This window comes from Diorhabda sublineata, chromosome 8 (assembly GCF_026230105.1).
Source record: "Diorhabda sublineata isolate icDioSubl1.1 chromosome 8, icDioSubl1.1, whole genome shotgun sequence".
Taxonomy (NCBI): domain Eukaryota; kingdom Metazoa; phylum Arthropoda; class Insecta; order Coleoptera; family Chrysomelidae; genus Diorhabda; species Diorhabda sublineata.
In genome coordinates, this window is record NC_079481.1 from 23455470 (window position 1) to 23478591 (window position 23122).

Sequence of the window (23122 nt, forward strand, 5' to 3'; positions counted from 1 at the left end):
TTCATTGATTTTGTAAGAGCTCAAAACAAACATTTCAAATTGTTTTCACTATCATTCCTTTATATTATATTCCTTTCGCACGTTTCGTATTGAAAACAGTTAATCATTCAATAAATCTGCTAGTTTTTCATACAAAATCTCGGCACAAAGTAGATAAAATGTTTCCACACATGTATGTATTATGTATTATATAGGGTGTCATATACACACCGATCTCAAGGATCTATTGTGCCCCCTTTTCTTGCTATAGCACCGAGGAATGCTCAGTGGTTATAACTAAACTATTAGAAAATTCAGGATATGGGATGGCTCTAGTTGCTTAAGCTCTTCAGTTTCTATTTCTGCCAAACCTAGCGTCCTCAGATGTCCATTCGAACAGCAATGTTTCGATAAGACGTCTGTTGATATCGTAGATTATTCTTACTAAGGTGGTTGACACACACAATGCGGCATTTACTGGTAGTGAATTTTCAATTTTTTGAACTAAAACTAAACCGGTGCATATTGAAAAAAATAATATAACTTATCATATTTCACATATAGATGTAACTCTATATTTTCAATTTGATAACATAATTGTTTTCCTAATTAATTTATACATATAATTTATCTATATCTATACGGTTTTATTTATCTGTTATCAATAAATGATTTTATTACTGACTAAACCAAATATTGAACCAGTTGATAAAATCTTATTATATTTGTCATTCTTGTTCATTATTCATTTTGTTGCTGACATCTGCTGTACAAATGTTACTAGATATATACGAGGATGATCCCAGCAGTCCCTGACCCAACAACTATATTTATTTTTTAACGTAATTTCCTTTTAGCTCCATACACTTTTCCTAGTGATGTTCAATAAGTTCGATACCCTTTTTATAATAAGAATTGTCAAGTCTCAAAATAGCCAATAACTGCCGATATTGCCTCTTCTTCATCTTCAATATTTAACCACCAGGTCATTTTTCAATTCATTCAGTTCGCCATATTTCAATAGACGCACAATTTTAAATGACCGTTACTTAAGGTTAATTTGGAACCAATATTTTGAATGAACTATTTTTGAGAGGTAAAATAAACTACATTTTATATACAGTGCTTCAGAGGATGACATTAGAATATGATACGGCGTTATAATTTTCGACACTGGCAGAAACTTTGGATCAAAGTATGAATGAATAATTTCATGGAGATAACTGCTCCAAATTGCCAATTTTAAGAAAACTTCAATGGTCAAGTATAAGAAAACACATTTTGGTTATAACAGTTTTAGTGGTAAGAGTAACTTAGTAATTTAAGCATCAGTGCGATTTTTGTTGATACAAGGATAGTCTCAGAAGTACTTGGCCTAACGAAGAAAACATAACAGAAACTTTGAAAAAAAAACCTATTTATTTTTAAACCTAATCTTTTGTAGCTCCATACACTTTTCCCAGCGCTATTCAGTAAGTTCGATACACTTTTTATAATAAGAGTTGTCAAAGTCCTCAAAATAATCATTAACTGCCGACATCACTTATTCATTGTTGGAAAATCTTTGACCACCGGGTCATTGTTTCCAGTCTGGTAACAGAAAATAATCCGAGGGGGCTAAATGTGGCGAATAGGGTGCATGAGGTAGCAATTCAAACTTTTATTAATTAATTTTGATTGCAATAACGGATGTATAAGCTAATGCATTGTGTTTCTTCTTAGCCATAAGGTCGTTTTTGCTTGATTTCTTAGCTTACATGTTGCGTAATACTCGACGTTTAAGTTTTTTCAATATGGTCAATGAAAATGATCCCACACAAATTAAAAAAAAAACCGACGCCAGGACCTTGCAGTTGGAACGGTCTTTGCCTTCTTAGGAGCCGGTTATCCCTTTTCAATCAATTGTCAAACACTCGATGGAAAAATCTTCACAAGGTTGTTATGAGCAAACACTGCAACCATCTTGCGCACAGTTTTCTCATGTCCAAATTTTCAGTTAACATGCAATAAACCGCACTTTTTTAAAATGGCTACTATATCTGCTAGCTCATGCACTTTCAGTCGACAATCCTCCAGTACGGCTTTGTGGATTTTCTTTAACATTTCTGGAGTCGTCACTTAGTTTCGCCCACCAATACGATGCTGGTCTTCGCAGGTCGTATGGTCTCGTTTAAACTCTGCTACCCTATATTTTACTGTTGATAACGAAGGATCAGTCTCACCCAGAGTAGAATCTTGCTCAGTTTTTATATTGGTTGGCCTTTCAAAGAAAAGTATGTACTATTACCAATTTTTTCCATGTTCACAAATTTACTGAAAACCTTCACTATTGATAGCTGCCAAACAAAATCTATACACTAATACAGTGGTATTTTTCAAGCAACTAACGCATTCTCTAGGTCAGGTTCCTCCAGGTAGATCTGGGACCATTTCGGACTTTACCTTAATGTTCAAAATTAAAGAACATTAAGGCTAAATTGCAATTATGAAAGGCGCGACTCAATTTTGTCGAAACTTATAATTCAAAGCTTCCTTTAAATGTATTATGAAACCTTAAAATTTGTTTCTTAAAAATGTGTTAAAAGTATAAAAAGAACTATCAAATTTTCTAACAAAAATTTTAGAAATAATAATTTTTAACAATTAATATTCATAATTTATATCAAAACATGTATACAAAATCTAAAAAAATGAATTCTTCGACTTATTCAATTTTTAGAAACTGTAAGGGATAAACTCAGAAAGTAATTTTTGAAGATAGGTTGCAATTATTTTGGATGATAATTTGAATCCTCACTTTCTTGGACTAGATAGGTTTCAAACCAACATAATCTAACTCTAAATTTGAAATAAATAACTGGAATTTAATTATATTGATAAACATTGAAAAATTATTCATTCCAGATTTGTTATCGACACGTCTGTTAAGTAATAAAAGACATTTTTTTCTACTTTATCAGATATGGCAATCAAATTGCGACTCTCAATTGCCAGAAATCTTTAAAATCCACTGATAACGTATTAAAAGTGTTTTGTTGTTGTATTTATCATCTACTCGAAAATTGGATGATATCCAAAGAAAAACAATTGCCTCTGTCCTATTTTCATGATGTCCCCAGATTAATAAATGTGTAAAAGTGTATTTTGTTAATAAATCCGTGCCCGGGATTGCGGACATTTTCTTTTGTTGTTCTTTTTGGAAAAAAAAAACGCGAAGTTTGTTGGAGTATCCTGTCATATTTTTGGTTACGTAAGTTTGTATTCTTATTTTTAGTATGAAATATTTTCGTCTCCCAGCTAGTCTACACGATGCATATTCGAGACAAACAACAGTAATAAAATATCGCGTTGAAATCATATCTTTATAAATAATTTCAATAGATCTTGGTGCATACTTCCTTATTCACATATACGGGTGGAAACCTCAAGTATGTTGATAAAACAATAATGTCTTTAAACTACACTTTTGTACTAAAATTGATAATGTCGATATCCACTGGTATTAGAAAACCAACATGTAAGTCATAAATAATTTAAACGTAAACTCTCTTTTGTGTTTTCATCATTTTATTTCAATACATAATTACGGTAGTTTAATATGAACTACGACTCTTTTTATTGTTTATGTTTATAGTTAATTCAATAAATTTTACAAAAAAAAAATCATACTTGTTCACAATATTTCTTTTATAATGAAAAATACCAATTCGAAAACATTTGCAATGAAATAAAACACTTTAGGTTTATTCGCAATCAGTATTTTGGGTTCATACAAAAGTTTCTAATTGTTTGGAAATAACTGTTCGGATTGTGCTGATGGTTTTTAACTCTCAAAACGAATCTTTTTCTGGTTAATTCAAAATACAATTCATATTTGAGATAATTTATTAATATTATGCGAAATATACAATCAAATAAATAATATTCCCATTCAATAGTTTATGAAGAATTTTAAAATCGATAATACTATTTATTTTAGGCTAATGAAATTCTTGTCAAAAGGTCAATATTTTCAATTCAATTAGAAAAATTGATTGAGGACAGTGTAGAACATTCATAGAAGCAAACCTTTAGGTTTAATAAGTTGTTAAAAGGAAATGAAATTGATTGTAGCTGCAATATACCTTTCAACTTTCACATATCTAGTTCGAAAACTGTTAGAAATAAACGAGACGTTTGACAGTGATGAGACTTTTCTATGAAAAATCTACTTTTCTGTAATTTTTTTTCAACATAATCTTCTATTGCAATTGATCGTGTTATACACTGTACTTTTTCCACGATTGCGTTGTTTTTATTTGTTCAATACGATGTTCAAAAATACATATTACATTAACGCATTTTTATATAATTTTTATAAAAAAATTTAATTATGAGTTATATTCGTTTTATTCAGATTGTAGTAATGTTAGAGGCTACACATTTTGATATTTTATATATAGGGTATTTCTAAATTCATGCGACAATTTCCGAGGTATCACCATTAAAAGGTGGTGACTACAAGTGAGTTTTTATTATGTAATTTTCGTGCATTCGCAATGGACTAACTACGAGTATTTTTTCGATATTACTAGCAACCCTTACTTTCAAGCATTTACCATGAATCGTATTACATTTTACATCTTTACTATTTATGGTGTTTCTTTTTCTCCGCAGCTATTGGTTTTGTTTGATATGAAATAAAGTGAGGGTTGCTAATTTCACCATTATAATGTAACAAGAATATTGAAAAATACCTTTGCGAGTGTACTAAAATTACAGTATCTCAAGTTTCTAGCTTTACTGAAATTTTAGAGAAAAAATAAAAACTCAATTTTTAAGGGTAATATCTCAGAAAGGGGTGGACTGAGGAATATTTGTTATAGAAAAGACCAATCTTAATTTCATACGAGCAATCACCTCCTAAATTTTGTCGCATGAGTTTAGAAACACCCTGTCTATGGATTTTTCACCCCGTTTTAGAGTTAACAGAACTGCTTCTAAAAAATAGTCGCAGATGACATTCGTTAGCCTGTATATAGTTCCGGACTGGAAACGGTAAGGGTAATTTTGTTGAAAATGCTGAATTGCAATTATCTATGTCATCAATTTTCAATTTTTTAAGCTCATCACAACGGCATACCCCTTACATACAATCTTCTATAATATTTTTTTGGCAGAAAATATACCCCTCCTGTGTCCCTACATCTTTCGATAAAGTGCAGGGTCCTTTTGTATCAGTTCATCCAGGACGCGAGGCGCTTTTCCTTTCACAGCTTCAACAGACTTAATAGTGTCCCACAAACTTTTTGCATGTTAAAATTTGGTTCACTTGTCAATACTTAGAGATTCAGCAATCGCATGAATACTCAAGCGACGATTGAATCGAGCAAGATTACCGAATTTTTCAATATATTCATCTGATTTTGATGTGGAAGGTTAACCCTAACGTGAATTATCTTGAACAGCTTCCGGCCATCCTGAAAACGCGCAACCACTAAAAAACATGGACGCGATAAACATTCATTGCCACACTTGTTTCAATAAATTTTAAATTTCATTTGCATTTTCCAAATTTTATGGGAAATTTCACAATCCATTGCTTCGAACATTTTTACGGCTAAACAAAAAACCTACACTACAGACGCGGTAGACATCGTATTCGAAAGAGGCTTGAGGCTAAACAGCTAATAGTAGTTAACTTGTGGCGCATGCGTACTTTTTCTGTAGCAGTGTTTATAGTCACACCTCATATATATACAATATATCAACACACTTCTTAATAATGATATGGTATTCCTCGGCATCGAGTATTGGGACCATATTATTGGTGGTTCCTGGTTTTTTGGTAACTATTCAAAATTTACTAACAAAAATAAGATGCTTTTTGAACTATATCTTGAAATGTATTTTCAAATTCAAAATTTAAAGTTGAACATTTGATAGCATTCGTAGAAGTGCGGTTGAATTTCTAGAGGTCGTGTGTGTATATATTTCTCTTTTTATAAACAATTTAGACTAAGATTATGCCTTTGGCATTTCGGTACTAAAAATGTTTTTTATTTTTTTTGCAGCATGCTGCTCGGAAGAAATCTGTTGTATATTTTTTTATATAATGGTATCCCCCAGTTTTATTTACTCTGTCATATGAGCGAAAACATTTAATGTGAATTTATAATGCAAGCTAGGTTTTGATTGGTATTTCAATACCAATTGTTCACAATTGCGTCTCCACCCTATGGTTCTTTTAGGACATAATAGATTGCATACTAGATCAGATGAAATTTTTCTAGTTACCTTACATTTTCTAACCATTGCTTAGTACATGGATTTTAGTGACCACTTTGGCAGTGTCAGAGAGCCAGAAAACCATCTATAAATCATTCCTTTCATGATATTATTTACATAACTTTTCTTCGGTTTCTTCAATTGTTTTTTTCACCAATACTGGAAATTTTTTTATGCACATTTACCCTACATCGAAAACAGTTTTCTTCATACATGAAAATTAAAACTAATCCATTTGTCAGCTTATTGTAAAATTTTGAGACGAGAAACGAGAAATAAGAAACTAAGAATATAATTACTGACACTAAAAAAATTTCTAGAATACGAAATGTCAGATAAAGTATGGTGAGCAGTTCTACAAAAAACAAAACGAGAAATTTGCTTCAAAAATGTTTTTTACGCGGGTTTATAACGCTCATTTTCCAAGACTCTATCAACATAATTGATATAAAAATGTGAGTGTTTTCAACAACTATCCTATGATATGGTCAATTAATTAGTTAATTCCATAATTACGCTTATTTTGTTATCTGGTTATCGAACAATACATCTAATCCAAGTATGTAATGGGAAATCGCAATGTCAATCAGATACACCGACAATGTTATATAAAGGTGAAGTTGTATGAATAATAAACTAAAATTGAAAAAGTCAGTTACAATATCTGGACGTAATAGTCGAATTTAAGTGCTAACAACTGAAGAACTTGATAGTCATTAGATTTGGAATCACTCCTAGAAAAATGATTTTGAATGATTTTGTTGTATTGTGTTTAATAACAAAATAGGAAGAAAAAAATGGTTTTTCTTTAATGATGATGACATTACACAACGTTGAATTAATACAAATCTTGTTGTATAATAAATTAGTTTATATCAAACTATTTTTCAATAATGAAATTGAAAGTACTGCAAATATCATATACCTGGCAATATACTTAGACACTAATCTTAAATAGGACTGCCATATAAAATTTGTTGTAGTAAAAGAGATATATTAGGCACGAGTAGACACTCATCTTATGCTATCGTACGTGTTACATTAATTGATCGTACAACATTTTATCGTCGACAATTCATTGCTATGTATGTATGTATGGATAGATTTGAGGTCTCGTATAAACGGTGACCCAAAGGATCTATTGTGTCTCCCTTTCTTACTGCGATACTGGAGGATCCAGTGTTCAATTAATCCCACTTCTTTCAAAAAGTCTAGAATGTGGGATGGCTTCAATTGCCAGAGAGCTTCGTCTTCTATTTCATAAGCTCCCAGATGTACTGCTCTGGAGTTACTTAGTGTTTCATACTTCTTTTCCACTGCTTTTTCCATTGCTCTGTTGCTGACAGCACAGAAGGGTTCAAGTCCCATGAAGGGCTTGTTTGCCTCCGCTTTAGCAAACTCATCAGCTATTTCATTCTCCTTCGCTCAAGTGTGTCTCGGAAAATAGGGTAATTTTATTTTTCTTGTCTAGCTTAGAGCCTACAGGTCTAATGGTTGCTTGATAGTATGATGATCTCCTGTTTGCGATAGTTCCTCTATAGATTGAACTGAACACATTTTTCAATTGCATAAATTTCTGCTTGAAAAATGCTTGGTGGGCTGCCCAGACTTCTGTGTTTGGTTCTGGGTCCGTACACCCCTATTCCAGTTCCGTTTACTGTTTTTGATTTATCCGTATACCATTTAATGGCATTTCTGTTCATTTCTTATATGGTGCTTTCATCCCATTTGCTTTTACAGTTTTTATTGAGGTGAAGTTTTTCTCAATGCTAAACTTTTTCTATGTGACGTCCTGAGGCACGTCCCAGAGTTGATCATTATTTAGGAACGGGTTTTCTCTGATGATTCCGTCTCTGAACATTCTAAGTAATGTTTCCTCTGCCAATTTATCGTAAGACAATCTATCGCAACAGAAATGAATTGCAAATCCAATATTATTGGTATTATTTTCAATGTACTGTCTTCTTATTCTGCCGGTATATCGAAACATATGGACGGCTATTTTCTGCATTGAAAATCATAAGGCCGTATTTTCATCCGACCTCAATAATGATGGATTTTGAGAAGGCATCAAAGAATGCGGTGTACGGAATGTTCTGCTTCCCAAATAAGATGTTGCTTTTCTCATTTCACCCAATGTATCTGAAGACAGATCCAGAGCTATCCACTACAAAAACGCTATACTGACGAAGCTGAATTTTCCACGAATTTAAGGCTTATAGTAACATTGGCTTATATTATTAAAAATTATTAAGCTAGGTTTGCATGCGATGAGTTGTCTTTACCATAACTTATTGCTGCATAATTGTCTGTGAAAAATAGGCGCACGATGCGCGTTGTACGAAGAATTATTATTTTAGATTCTCTATCGCAATTTCAGGTTCCGTTTTGCAAATCCATATATATACACCTTAATTATGTTTGTGCTTATATTTTTATGTATATTTGTATATATTGGAAACAGATGCCGAATCCATCCTATGTTCGAAATAATTAACCATATGGCGATTTATCTATACTAAACTTGGCAGATGCAGAACCAATGAGCGATTACGCATGTGATTAAACCCAATTTAAACACATCGCTAAATACGCATTTTATCATAAAAAGATGGTTTGTTTTTGGTACATCAACTGACAATTGCCACAAGAGAATCCACATTTTCTTAAACTTTTGTTCGATGCCACTATAAATCATTCAAGTATTTCTTGTCGAAACAAATAACTGAATAAATTAAGGTTAGGTTGTTTATTTATGACTTGATTGGCATCGGCATAATGGAAAAATGCGCAGAGAGCAAGTCTATTATAGATTCGGCATCTGTATCCAACATTTATATGTTTAGATTTATGTTTATTTCTACGCATATTGTATGCTCATATTATAGATCGAAACAAGTACTCAAGTACTTATTGTTCAGTTGCTGTTTATAATTCAGTTATAAATTAACTTTTTATTGTGGTCAGAAATTTGAATAGCAACCCTTGTAGGCACCAGATTTTGTTCACTGGTACCCACGAATAAAACAAATTTTCGGCTCCTTTTGAATTATATTATAGACGCCCACGATCCACTGTTTCTCACCCTTTCGCTTATGTGACGGAGACGTGGTTCAATTAATTTAATAACAACACGCACATGACAAGAGTTGTTTGACAAAATTATATTTAAGTATACGTCTACTATATTCACTTCTGCTAATTGTTGTTATTGTGTATCTTCAGATGTTGATTGTTGAAGTAATTCTAATCCCTATTTAGTTATTAAAACGGTAAAACAAGTTTCTGTAATTGCAGTTATATAAAAATGGAATAACAAAATTTGACCCACAAAATATTTCTACCTCTATAGTAAGATAGGTGAAAAAATGATCAAAGTATCAATTACCGACTGGTAGTTTCCAATGAATAATATTCGATATAATAATATATTCTCTTTTTTCTACAGGCAAAAAGTATGTAATTTTTTGGCGAATAATATAAGGTCCAGCTCAAGACATAGTTGCTTCTTCATATCGATCATTTGATTTTAAAATGGACACAAGTGATAGTGGACACAGCGACATTGGGGAAGAACTTGTACAACACGATAAACATGGCTTGGGATACCAGAATACGTTGGTAAGTGCTTTAATAATATGCTGTTGAATTTATGCAGCAATAATCTATGTAGATCTCTTATATAGTTGTTATTATAACTAAACCTATATTGGATGAGTGTATGAAGTGCATCTTTACAGCTACGTGAGAGCCATTTTTGTACTCCATTCGTTTTTTTTTTTCTGGAAAACGAAATTGTAAAGCAAAAACCATAAAGAAAAATAAATTCTTTGCAAATAAAACAAAAGAAAAAACATTTCAATTCCAAAGTATCTTTATAAATTATAATGGTAGGGAGAATCGTCTGAACTAGAGTTATTTGATTCAATTATGAGGGGATGTGAAGAGTGTGATACCACATATTCATCTTTTTCATTGACAACATGTTCAACACAGTTTTTTCAAAACTGTTGGCGGTCTGCTGCTAGAACTTTCTTAACAGTTCTACATCCTCACTCAGCTCTGCCGCGAGTGGTAGGATGCGTTGCCCATAACGATTACTGACTGTGTTGAAATGTTAGGTAAAAGCTGTTCATTAAACCAGTTTTCAAATTCTGCTGTCAGATATTAATAAAGCACTTGGCACGAATCCGTCTTTGCTTCCTGCGTGTACTATTATAATGCTTTTACCTTTAGAATATGGCCATTCAAACAGCAATTTTTACTATTGTCAACCCAACTGAAATTCACTACACCGTGACTGTCAAAACCTGTTTCATCTAGATAAATTATGTGTCTATTAGAACTTCGGTAGTCTTTTATCTGACGTTAATAATCTTGTCGCCATCGAACTATTCTTGACGATTCGGTTACTGCCATTCAGTTTTTTGTGTTCAAAACCACATGCCACATGTCCTACGTATAAAATCTTGAGTAGCCTTGTCAACTGATTTCAGTTTTTCTTTACATGTTTTTCGGTTCTGTATGATCCACAGTAACCCCTTTCGTGACTACCTGATAAATGGAAAATTTATTTACTATAGTTAATTCAGCAATGATTTTTTAAATATTTGCATATATTTAAAATAACTTGCTGTGTTTGTATATCTAAATAATTATTATTAAAATCATATCTGTCTTTATTCTCACTACACTGTGCAATTTCATTGTCTTCATTCGCCCATGGTCTAAAGAACGCCATATTGGAAGGACTATACTTAAAATTGATATTAAGAGCTCAAACTTGGTGAGAATTTTTTTTCATTATGTAGATTAGTATTTTGAGATTAGATTTGAGAACCGAAAATGGGGCACCCTAATACTCGTACTAGCAATACTCCAAAAACTAAACAACGAATTAACAAACTTTTATATAGTGGAAATATCGCTAGACTTTTATATACCAAAGATAAGATGAGAAATTTTATTTGAAGAAGGTTGGGATTAGGGATTAGATGTAACAGAATTGGGTAAAAAAGTTTTTCTATTCTAGCATATATAAAACACTGGACTATGTTGATATATAATCAGATAGAAATCTGTTCTATACTATTTGTTTTGTTACTAAATAAATTGAAAATGAAAAGTATTCACAAAATTTCTTCAAACAATTGAATGGAATAAGAAAAGAATGAAATAGCAATACACCAGCGATTATACAATAATATCACCAAAATTTCATATGAGTGATTTATTAGATATTGTTGCTTCTAAAAGGTGATGAATGAAAGCGAATTTAAAATCGAGACAAGATGGAAAATCGAAAAATGAATTTCTTCTAGATATTGATAGTAACAGACGGGTTAACATTAAAAGGTATGGGTAATCTAAATACACCAAAAAAATATAATAATACTAATAAAAAGAACAGAAGCGAGAAATAGACAGAGTTTAGAACGGAATTCGTTAGTTTTTAATTTGGTTTTGTGATTAGGTGGTCCTGATAGGATTTGTTTCCTCCGTTAGACATTAATTGATATGCTTATGAGTGGGGTTTTGTCGTGTGACAGGTACGATTAGTTTTGCTGTAGTTATTAATTTAATTGGACATAGGGACAGGTTAATATAGCTGCCAACGTTATTTCAGTTCGTCGGTCATCGGCTATTTGGCTCATGAACAAACGTTTGGTGAAAGAAGAATGTTGAAGATGATCCTTTGTAGAAATTCTAATTGGGATAAAATCGAAATTTGGATAAAAGCTAAACTTAGCAATTATAAATGACCCTAATAGTAAAATAGTGGAAAGAAGAATATACTACCAGCATTCGGTATAATGCCTCTTGAGCAAATATAACCTTTGAAATCAAATATAAATATCTATATTTATCTGGAAAAAAATATTCAAATTTTGTGAATGTAAATTTGGAACCAGTATGCCATATAATTACGAAGAGGTCTAAATAGAAAGCTTAATTCAGAGTAGTGCCTTATTCAGAATCTCATTTACAAATTTTGTCTTATTAGTTATAGTAATTTTTTAGATTAAACTGTTAAAATCAGAGTCGTGCTTTTCATACTTTATGGAACAAATAGTTTCTCTTCGACTTAATCGAATAAAACTGTTAATTTTGATATGCTTAAATTGACTACCAATCGATCTTTTCACAATATTTTGAACTGTGAATAGTTAGAATTCATCCCCACTGTCCAAACCTCGAGTGTTAATAATATATTCATTCTAAATTACCCTATAATACAGAAATGGCAATTTTATTAATGTCTAGAATTTATTCATGCAGTTAGATGGCATCTTGCCATCAAACATATCTGGCACATTTCCTTCAACCTACATTTTATATGCAACATATGCAACAAATGAAATTCATAGGTAAATTTCCCTTATACTCTTGCCAATAAATTTTACTTATATGATCATTTATACGACAATCCAAACATTTTTACTTTATAATAGGAAATAAAAATATTTTCTCAGATGAATTAGGAAAAAAAACAAATCAAATTGATGAAAAACTAACGATTAGATTTTCGCAGAATTAGTGTGATATATACGTAGATAGGCTTTTATTCCTTCTAACTTATTAAAAAAATTATTTTGTCAAAAGAAAGGCGAAGTCTTGATATTGTTTGAAAAACAAGCCGGCCAATATTGAAGATGTATGAAAAAAAATTAGAGTGGAACTTAATAACATACTAGCTGAGAACATTTTCAATATCTACCACACAAGTCAATATTTGTAACTTTTTTATTTCTAAAAGACTTTTTTTCTCATTTCCCAATAGTCACACAATTGGAAAAAGAAAAAACGGTTTTATGAGGTTGTATTTTTCACGAGTTTTTAGTGTTAAAAGCAATAATGACAATATGTAATGACGGTCTGATATTATTGAAAAAAATGGATAAAAACCACATTTTCAAATTTCGTTATTAGGTCATTTTTTTACCTAAAGCAATATCGAAGAGAATTAAGTATTTTTCAGTTAAGAATTTAAGTAAATTATAATTTAATATCGCACTTCCAACTGATAAACCTCTTTACTATGTAGATTTTGTTGAAAGTAATTTTTTTTTTTGTAAGAAGAGTAGAATGGTTTGACCGCAAGCGGAAGGCAATTCCTACGAGTTTCATACAAATTTTTTTCTACGTCGTTATACTTAAAAAAATTCGACGAAACTTTTATCAATTTTTCTTTTGTAATATTAAAAGTACAACAAGTGAGCATTATTAATTTGAAGTGAAGAAGTTACATTACTATTGGTACTAATTCAACATTTAACGAGTTCAAAGAAATAATATCGTCTATAGTGTATTTTTGGTGGATCGTGAACGTGAACATTTACAATGTTGTTTGAAGTCGTTAAAATTTTCACTGCGGAATCCATTTTGATTTTTATTGAGTCGTCTGCCTAACCCTCCTCCCTCCGCTGAGATCCTGCGATTCCGAATATTAAAGCAACTTGAAAGATGTTACAAATAATATAATGCTTTACTCGAAGCTAGTAATTATTCTTTATGCCGGAAATATGTAGATGATTTTGTACCAAATCCAGTTTTTATCAGCTAAAAATATTTCTATGCTGATTACGCACTATTTGAAAATGGTTCACTGATCATCTTCTACCAAACAATCTATCAAGTCTCGAATATTGAACAAAATTAACAACACCATTTTCAATGAAGATATATTAACAATAATTAATAATTAAAAATAATTAATAAAGAACATAAATATTCCTAAAACGATTAACACAAAAAATAATTGCTTCAAATCATACAAAGTTGTGATTTAAGAAACCAGTACATAATTGTTAGCATTTTCAAGACACATGAACATATTTTATTAAAACTGTTTCCGTGTTTTGTTTGTTTAATTCCATAGAACGTGGTTTGATTCTATAAAAAGAACTACGCAAATATAATCGTTTGTCTACTTCAAGTGCGGTTGTGATTGGAAGTGATACACATCAGAATTTGACCATGGAGTTGGGAAAATGGTGTTGTTTTTTCTACGTTCGCTCTAATATTCACGTTTTCTTTTGTCATTCACTTGCATTAATAAAGAATGTAATTTCAGAATCGGGCAAAAAGTGTGAAAAAATACTGTAGTAGCTCATAGTGGGCTGTGAACGCTTACTTTCTTATGTCAATTCGTTTCTCCGATAAACGGTCACACTTTTATTTCTTGATATTCGTTCAAGAAAATCCTTTATGTGTCTAATTAAAAGGACTTAATTATTATTAAAACCACAGTCTATGAAAACGTACCGAAATGTCTGAACATTTCAAGTCACACTTTTCCTACAATGTTTTTTGCAATGTTGACACTAAATTGTCTTTATAAAAAGCATATACAATCCCTCGAAAAATATCTTTTATTTTCTGTGAAATTTCTTTCGTTTTAGTGAATGTTCCATAACATCCCTCATTTGTACAAGCACTAAATAGTAGAATATGACATAAAACTAATTGTTCAATCCATTCCATAATAGAATTCTTCCTGGTCTATATGTTCTCCACTTAAGCTGCAGTAATATTAGATAAGAATTCGTACGAAATCTTTCTTGTTCGAATTCGTAAGAATTTGTACGAATTCATCTGAAGAGAAAGAAATCCATGCTATCCTGTTGGAAAGTGTGCTATTACAATGGACTGTGAATAACTTATAACTTCGTTGGAAGGAAGATCACTTTTGGATCTAAAAAGTAAACACTATAGGCACTCAAACATATTTAAAATAACCCTTTGATATTGGGCATGTTTACACAACAATGGTCTCCAAAAAGCCATCACCTTCATTAAATTTAATTAGTTAATAAAAACAAAACACTGAAATGATATACAAAAATCGCAAATTAGTCTGAGATCCGAAAAACAAATCAGAATAATTATAACATGCAAACCACTATTATCCACAAACTTAATTTGATTTAATGGAAATAATGGGCGGCTCCTTTGAGATAATCAGCCGGCTTCATTTGAACACTACCAGGATAGTCCGAGAGCTTTCAATCTAAAAAGTCCCGTCATACCATGTATGTAATTTTTTATGAAAATTGATAGTTCAAAACTATAGGAATTAAAAACGATAAGTTTTGGTGGATTTGCAAAGCCATAGATTCCAACCTTCTATTAACATAAACCAGATAATAAATAAAAAGGCTGAAACGACATGTAGAAAATTAATTAATATTTGATATTAAACCTCACTGCTAGGTGAAAGGGTGTTAGTGAATCAAATATACGATATGTATTAATCAAATTGATGCTTAAACCTCAATATTAACAGAAGGCATTCACATACCTACTTTTTTTTCTTAACGAAGGTATTTCTAATAAGGAATTTGTAATTACTAGTATAATAAAAAATACTAAACTTAATCATATATTATTTTTTTCATTACAAGTTTCGAAAAATGCTGTATATTTTATCTATTCTTACCGTGCATATAATTTTTTTATGAAAATTTATAGCTCAAAACTATAGGAATCGAATACGCGAAGTTTGCAGGGATTTGCAAAGTCAGAAAAATGTTTGAAACAATTAATTATTAAAAAAATCTATAAATGTTTCTCTCTCTTGGTATGAAATGGTTTGCCTAAACTGTATTCGTTAAAAAATTTTATTCTCTTTCAGAAAAAAATTACGCAAACCAATTATTTCAGCTGGAAGAGTCAGGCAAGCCTTTTTTTAGTGAGAAAGGAGGAAATTTCTCTCTCATTACGTAACATGATTTTTCTTTTTGTTTTAATGTCTACTTTAAGATTTATTTTGGTTAGCTTAGATTAGGTTAGGTTTGCGGACTCGGAAATGGCCGGAAATATCCAGCAAACTAGCTTAAAATTCATTGACTTCGAACTCATTTTCGATAAATAGAATTATAGTCAATGAATATAATCTAAAAGAAATGTTCCTTTGTGGAAATACTATTATTCCATAATAATTATAATTTTTACATAGGGTTTGCGCCTATAACTTATATTATTATCGATGATTTTTTGTAGCACCCACTATCACTAAAAGTTAAAAACTAAATTCGCATATTTCAAGTTTTTGAATTGCCTGAAAAATAAAACATTTCTTAAAAGTTTTTTTTTAGAAAACGAATATTCTCCATTATACATAAAACACACAACAACTTCATTACGTGTATAAAAAAATGTAAAAAAGTAATTTTATTAAAAACGCAATTAACGGAATATATGAAATTATAATCATTTTGGATTTCTACAGAGAAACATTTATTCTAGATTATATTCATTAACTATCATTGTTTTTATCAAATGGGTTCGGAGTTCATTTTACGTAATGAGCGAGGAATTTCCTCCCTCATCACACACTTTAAAAAAGGGCTTGCCTGACTCTCCCGGCCAAAAAAATTGATTTGTGTAAATTTTTTCTGAAAGAGAATGAAATTTTCAGTACACTTTAGAAAACTATTTCATACAATGAGAGAGAAACATTTATCGATTTTCTTAATAATTAATTTTTTTAAACATTTTTCCGGCAAATCCATGCAAACCTCGCATCTTCAATTCCTATAGTTTTTAACTATTAATTTTAATATAATTATTAATTCCGTATTAGAAATACGTCCATTAAGAAAAAATGAAGTATATGTGTTAATGCCATCTGTTAATATGGAGGTATAAACATCTATTTGGTTAATACACATCGTATATTTGATTCACTAACACCCTTCTACGTAGCAGTGAAATTTAATATCGAATATTAAATAATTTTTTACAGTCGTTTCAACCTTTTTATTTATCATCTAGTTTCAGTTAATAGAAGGTAGGAATCTTGTGGTAAAGAAATATTATCCGAACTAATGCAAAAACTTGTTACAGTTATGGATCGTTAAACATTATTTATCGTATATAATACTCAAATAAATATTCCATTTTTGCTTACTTATAATATTTTCAAAAGAAATTGTGTTAAATGTACCTGCGAACAAAGTAGTGCGAATACAAAGTGTGAATCAAGAAAACCAACCAGCAGCATACAGTTATTTCAATTTAATATCGAAGATGATACTGAGTGTGACTGATAGATCAATTCAATCAAATATTTTAGGGGTAAGAGTAAGCAAACCAATGAAATAGTTATTACTGGTCAACTGTTGCGCTACCGAACGTTGATGGTGAATTTTTTTGCAACCTACAATCATTAATAAACAGCTTAGATTTCTTAATGTGTTTATTCGTATAACCACTACTACGGTGATAAACGCAAATAAACGGTCGCGAATAAACAATTGTAATTGTTTTAGTTCCACTTTAAATTGTTGTGTAATTGGAGCGATTGTTTAAATATGCCAAGAACGTGTGATAACGATTCTGATTCTTCTTGTTATATTTATGGAGAATTAATTTTCAAAAAACATAGATGAAAGTTCACTAAAGTTGTGATAGAGAGTTATCGTCAATGTTTTAATGGTTTTCTTGTAGCTTATCAAGACAAATCTTAGGCTTTCCTTATTTATTGTACAACTGTTGTGTTGATAATTTGAGTGATTGGAAAAAAGGTTCCCGTCCTGTGTCGTTTGCTGTTTCCACGATTTGGGCCGATCCAAAAGATCAAGTTTCCAACTACTATATTTACCTATGACTATTGCCCTAAATAAAACAAGCTCATGTTGGCCGTAAGGTTGCTCCTGTACCAAATACATTGCTTTAGATTTTACTTTTCAGATTAATAGGTTTGTGATATATTTTTTTAATATCTAGTAAAGATTTGCATAATACACTATATTGTAAAAAAGGAATTATACATATGAAACTAATACTTGGTAAATAATAATTAATGAACGCCTACGAGGTGGATTTGAAGCAATAAAGTGATAATCTGTAGATACTTCACTTATTTGATGTCCGTTATAGAAACTCAAAATATTGCATCCCTTTATCAACATAGACCATAGACCATTATAGTTATTCCATTATCAAATTATTGCCTATAACAGTCTATCGAGAGCCGCCGGTGGTTTATGGGGTAATTTTGGTTAGCTCGCGGTGACGCACAGCGGGTTGGCAACACTGAGTGTCTGGGAGCGCAGCAGCCGATTAGTCATTGCCGGAGCTACACTTTTTTGTTATGCAGACTGTTATTGTCACGCATGTAGCCAGAGTGAGGTTACGTCTGTGCCGTATGTGTTTAATTCACGTGTACACGTTTAAACTCTTTCCTTGTTTGTTTTTACTATGGCTAGTTTAAGCAAAAAGCCAAAAACCTATCTCTATCATACAGAGTGGGAAACTGATTACTTTTTTACGCAAGTTAAAGATAAATGTGTGTATTTACTTTGTAATGTGAGTGTCTCTGTTGGAAAGAAAAGAAATGCTGAGCGTCATTTCAAGACAGTACACAATGGAATTGAAAAAGATTATCCGCTGAATTCAGCTCTGAGAAGAGAGAAGGCGATGCAGTTAAAATCTCAACTAAATGCACAACAGTCAACTTTTTTTAAAACACTAGAAAAGAACAAGGCAGTTCCCGAGGCGTCATTCCGGGTTTCCAAGGTCAACATAGGAAACCTTACGTGAGTTGATTAGAACGGATTTTGATCGTTATTTTTCCTTACAACTTGACGAATCAACTGATATAGTTGATACAGCTCAGTAAGCTCAGATGGTATTTGAAATAAAAGAAGAGCTGGTAAAAGTTGTGCCGCTTACTCGGCATACTACTGAAAATGAAATATTTTTAGCATTTAAAAAGCTCATTGAATCTGAAACCATTCCTGTAATGAAGTTGGTGGCACTAACTACGGATGGAGCTCCTGCAATGGTAGGCGTGGAGAAAGGATTAAATGCCTCGTGTCGTAAAGACAGTAACATACCAAAATTTTTGTTTCACCATTGCATCATACACTAGCAGTCACTGTGTGGAATGTTCCTAACTATGAACAATGTCATGAAAACAGTTGTCAAAATAGTAAATAAAATAAGAGCACATGCACTTCAAAGACGACTGTTCAGAGAACTAATTGAAGAGTTAAAATGCCAGTATGGTGATCTGTTGCTTCATACAGAAGTTCGTTGGCTCAGTGGAGGCAACATTACAACATTTCAAAGAGTTACTACTTGCGCTGGTGAAATTCTTGAAAGATCGGAGAGAGCATCTCATCCACACGGCTAAAGATTTTTCCCTTCTTACTGATATAACTGAAAGTTGAATGGCTTAAACTTGCAGCTTCCGGGCAAAGATAAGAACATCGGTGGAATGATTTCAGATGTAACATCATTTTCAAAAAAGCTCGAGCTGTGGAAAAAGAATATAACACAGTTTGAATACAAGCACTTTTCTAGTCTGAATAATTTGATCAAAGATTCCAAAATTTTAAAAGCATATTGCCGTTGAAATAGAAGTTGTTGATTTTCAGAATCACCTATATCTAAGATCCCTCTCTACCACTGAAAATATCTGGCCTAGTCCCCAAAGAAAAGTATCCAATTGTGGTTCAAGTTGCATTGAGATTGAAAGCTATATTAAGTTCTACATACTTGTGGGAAGCATCTTTGTCAAATATTAAATTCATAAAAAAGAAATATAGAAACCGATGAACATCTGGACAACTGCATCAGAATGGCGGCTACAACATACTCTCCAAACTTTAAGAAAATACTTGATGGCCAAAAATAGTTCCACTCCTCTCATTGAAATGAACATTCAAACTACACTTGATTAATACTAGAAATAAATGTTCGTTGTAATAAACTGGTTTAAAATCCATTTTGTGTATTTTCTTTGGCTAAATATTCCTAGGTACCTCACTAAAAGGTTTATAAATGCTAGGAACAGTCTTGGTTTTAATTTAATGTGAATATTCTTTAAACCGTGTGTTTTCATAAATCTAAAATGTGACAATTTCTACTAGTGAAACTTCAGATTATCATTATGAAATGCAATAGCTCTCCATCAGCATCTATGGAATTTCTAGACACTAGTATAAATTGATTATTCATATTATCAGGATAATTCAAATAATTTGTTTACTGTTCTGTTAGAATCTTTGCTTTGATTCGTCATATTTTTACGTTTTCCACATTTGTTTACTACTTCTACCAAAATTATGAACAAAATACTGAACATAAGTAGTGCGGTTCATTTGTTGGCCTCACCTAGTAAATAGAGGGCTCAAGCGGTGAGCGTCGAGCGAGGCCGCTTTTGCGAAGTCATCGCGCGCGTTGTCCTGTTCAAATTGGTTAAGCGTCGTTTTAGTTATTTTCTATCTTTCGAACCAAAAGGACGTAATGAATTTGGTATCCAAACGATTGTTATTATTTATAGAAAGTACTGCGAAGGCTAATTTTAAAGACAAGCAAAGAAATACAAGCGATCATGAACGATAGAAATAGACTTGCTTATGACGAATTCCATCACTTCGCAGTGATCCAATACGATTTTTTCAGTTTTTAAGATTATAATGGGTTGCAATACAACAAAACGTTTAGGTGATATAAATATATTTTTATTTACCTGCAACAATTTGTGATACTTCATCCCATAATTTTTCTACCATTTTCCTGTCTTTGTAGGAACGGTGTCTATCATTCCAAAGGGCTGGCCTGGTTTGAATTTCCGATATTAATAACTCACGATCAATAATCTCATTTTGCGACGTCATTTTATTAAAACTAGAACGTATAGATTGGTGGCACTTCGATTCCATACTAAATAAAAATATAAACATGAGCCTAACCTAACTCCTAAGGCGATACCGCTCAAAAAAAAAAACGAACAAGATCGAAGCTCGAGCGGCGCGATGAAACGCATTGCACCACGTTGAGCGGTGGTCTTTTGGAATGTGAACACATTTATTTAAAGTCTATAGCCAGTTGTTTTGAAGAATGTATCAAATTGAGTTTCGCGATGTTATATAATTATCGACTAAAGAAGGATTAGCACCAGCACAAATCAAAAACAGAGTAGATGGATTTTTTTCTTCATTTTCAACAATTAAAACTGTTTTGCTGGGAATTAAAATCATTACAAGAGGATCCGCTGCGTAAAGGTCCTGTGACGGTAATACCTCCAAAATCCAAATAAGTGGAAAAATTGACCGACGCCTAAAAACGAAAAAAAGAACTGCGACTCAGACACACTTTCAAAACAAGTGTTTCAAAGATACTACGTGAGCATTTAAACATAACAAAAGTTAGTGCAGGGTGGGAGTAATTCTTAGCACAGTGCAAAAGCAGCGTCAAGTCAAGTCCAAGAAAGTGTAACACGATCAATTCTAACGAGTGATGAAGGCATTGGAAAGCAGAGTCTATGCCGAAAAAAGTAAAGCACCAAAAAAGTACAATATTTTTGGACTGCGACGGTATTCATTTGATTGACTCAAAGGAATCAAATATAACCGTGAATGCGTCATATTACTTTGTCATAAGAAGGTGGTAGCGTCAAAGAATTAACGGAAAAAGTCGTGGCAAAATCAATTGAGGTATGTGCTTGCTTTATGACAATATTGCAGATTGAAGATCCAACATATAGCCGTGATCTGGCCCCTTTCGACTATTGTTTGTTAACAAAGCAAAAGGCCGAGTTAAGAAGTAAAATTCAACAGCAAGTATGAGTAGGAACGTTTTGACTCTTAAGATGCATCATATTTTTATAGTGAAATATAAGCTTTAGTCGAACGTTCTGAAAAGTGGTAATGAAAGGAGAATATATTGAAAAATAATCACAGCTTTTTTTATGCATAGCCACCATGTACCTTCTCTTTGTAATACTCATAGTGAAGTTGAACTTTTAATTTATTCAGTCGTTATAATTTGGTTTTTGTGTATATCGTAATTAAGTTACATGACACTAATGAGTTTTTAGTGATTAGTGAAAAAAATTACACTTCATCTAAACGTAATCATTGGGTTATCTAAATTTTAATGATGTGCTACAAATGTAATGATTTCTGTGTCCCACTCTGTATACTTAAAGCAAGTGAATAAAACGATCGAGTTCTAAGAAGTTAATTTTTTGCTATTGATAAATTGTATTTATCCATTATACAACAACCTTGCATCAATTTCTGTACTATATGAATTGCTGGAAGCAGTATACGGAAAAAAGTATAACCATAACTGATTTCAACTTATTAACAAAAGTATTCTGCGAATAGGAAAAATTAGAAAAATACTACAAATTTCCCATAAAAACACTTAACAATTACTTCGATATCATGATGATATGCTTCCCATATACATTTTTTCATCGCTTAGTTAAATAAACATCAATTCAGAATAAACGAGCTGTATAATTGATAATATGATCGAGTTAGTAATTTCTGTTAGTAATTCTTAGTAATAAAGCAATCGCCAAGATCACGACCAAGGTGAATATTTACGAATTGTTTGCGTAACAGTTGAATTCAATGAATCACCAAAAAATTTAGCATATTAGGAGAATTCACTATTATTTTGGTATTGTGTACATCCTTGGAACCACGGTAGATATAGAATCATTTTAATTCAAAAAACCTTGCATAAAATCATGAATTTTTATTATTGTAAAGTTTCACAATTAAGGCTCATTTCAGAACATGGTAAAAGAATGTTTAGTGGTTGTATAAGTGGTTGCCCAATATATGGAGCTACCCACCTTTTATTAATAGTTTTCACTACATTAACTTATGACCAGTGCCCTCAATTACCCGTCATATTATATTATACTTCAACCGCTAAATCCAAAGTAGAAAACTATATATCTAGTTAGATTCGATTCCCCACATCAGTAACAAGTTCTCTTACATTTTTTCAAGTATTTGTCTCTCTAGTCTTTCTTATTGTTTATTATCTCTACTCTTTACTACTCTTCTAAGTTTCCTGTCAAATTAGGTTTTTCTGATGTATCTTTCCCTCAACTATTTCTTTG

The 23122-nt window shown here is 31.7% G+C and overlaps 1 protein-coding gene across 5 annotated transcripts in view; it reads left to right on the forward strand.

Moving 5' to 3' along the window:
* The window catches only part of LOC130448361 (chloride channel protein 2-like), a 110595-nt gene that overhangs the window by 11993 nt on the left and 75480 nt on the right, over positions 1–23122 (forward strand). For 2 of the 5 annotated variants that reach the window (XM_056785712.1, XM_056785714.1), the window contains exon 2: positions 9695–9867. In XM_056785712.1, coding sequence (XP_056641690.1) covers positions 9781–9867 — 87 coding nt within the window. In that variant the 5' untranslated portion in view covers positions 9695–9780. Of the gene's footprint in view, positions 1–3032; positions 3230–3319; positions 3497–9694; positions 9868–23122 lie in introns of those variants that run through there. The other 3 variants (XM_056785713.1, XM_056785717.1, XM_056785716.1) reach the window with 3 other exon arrangements.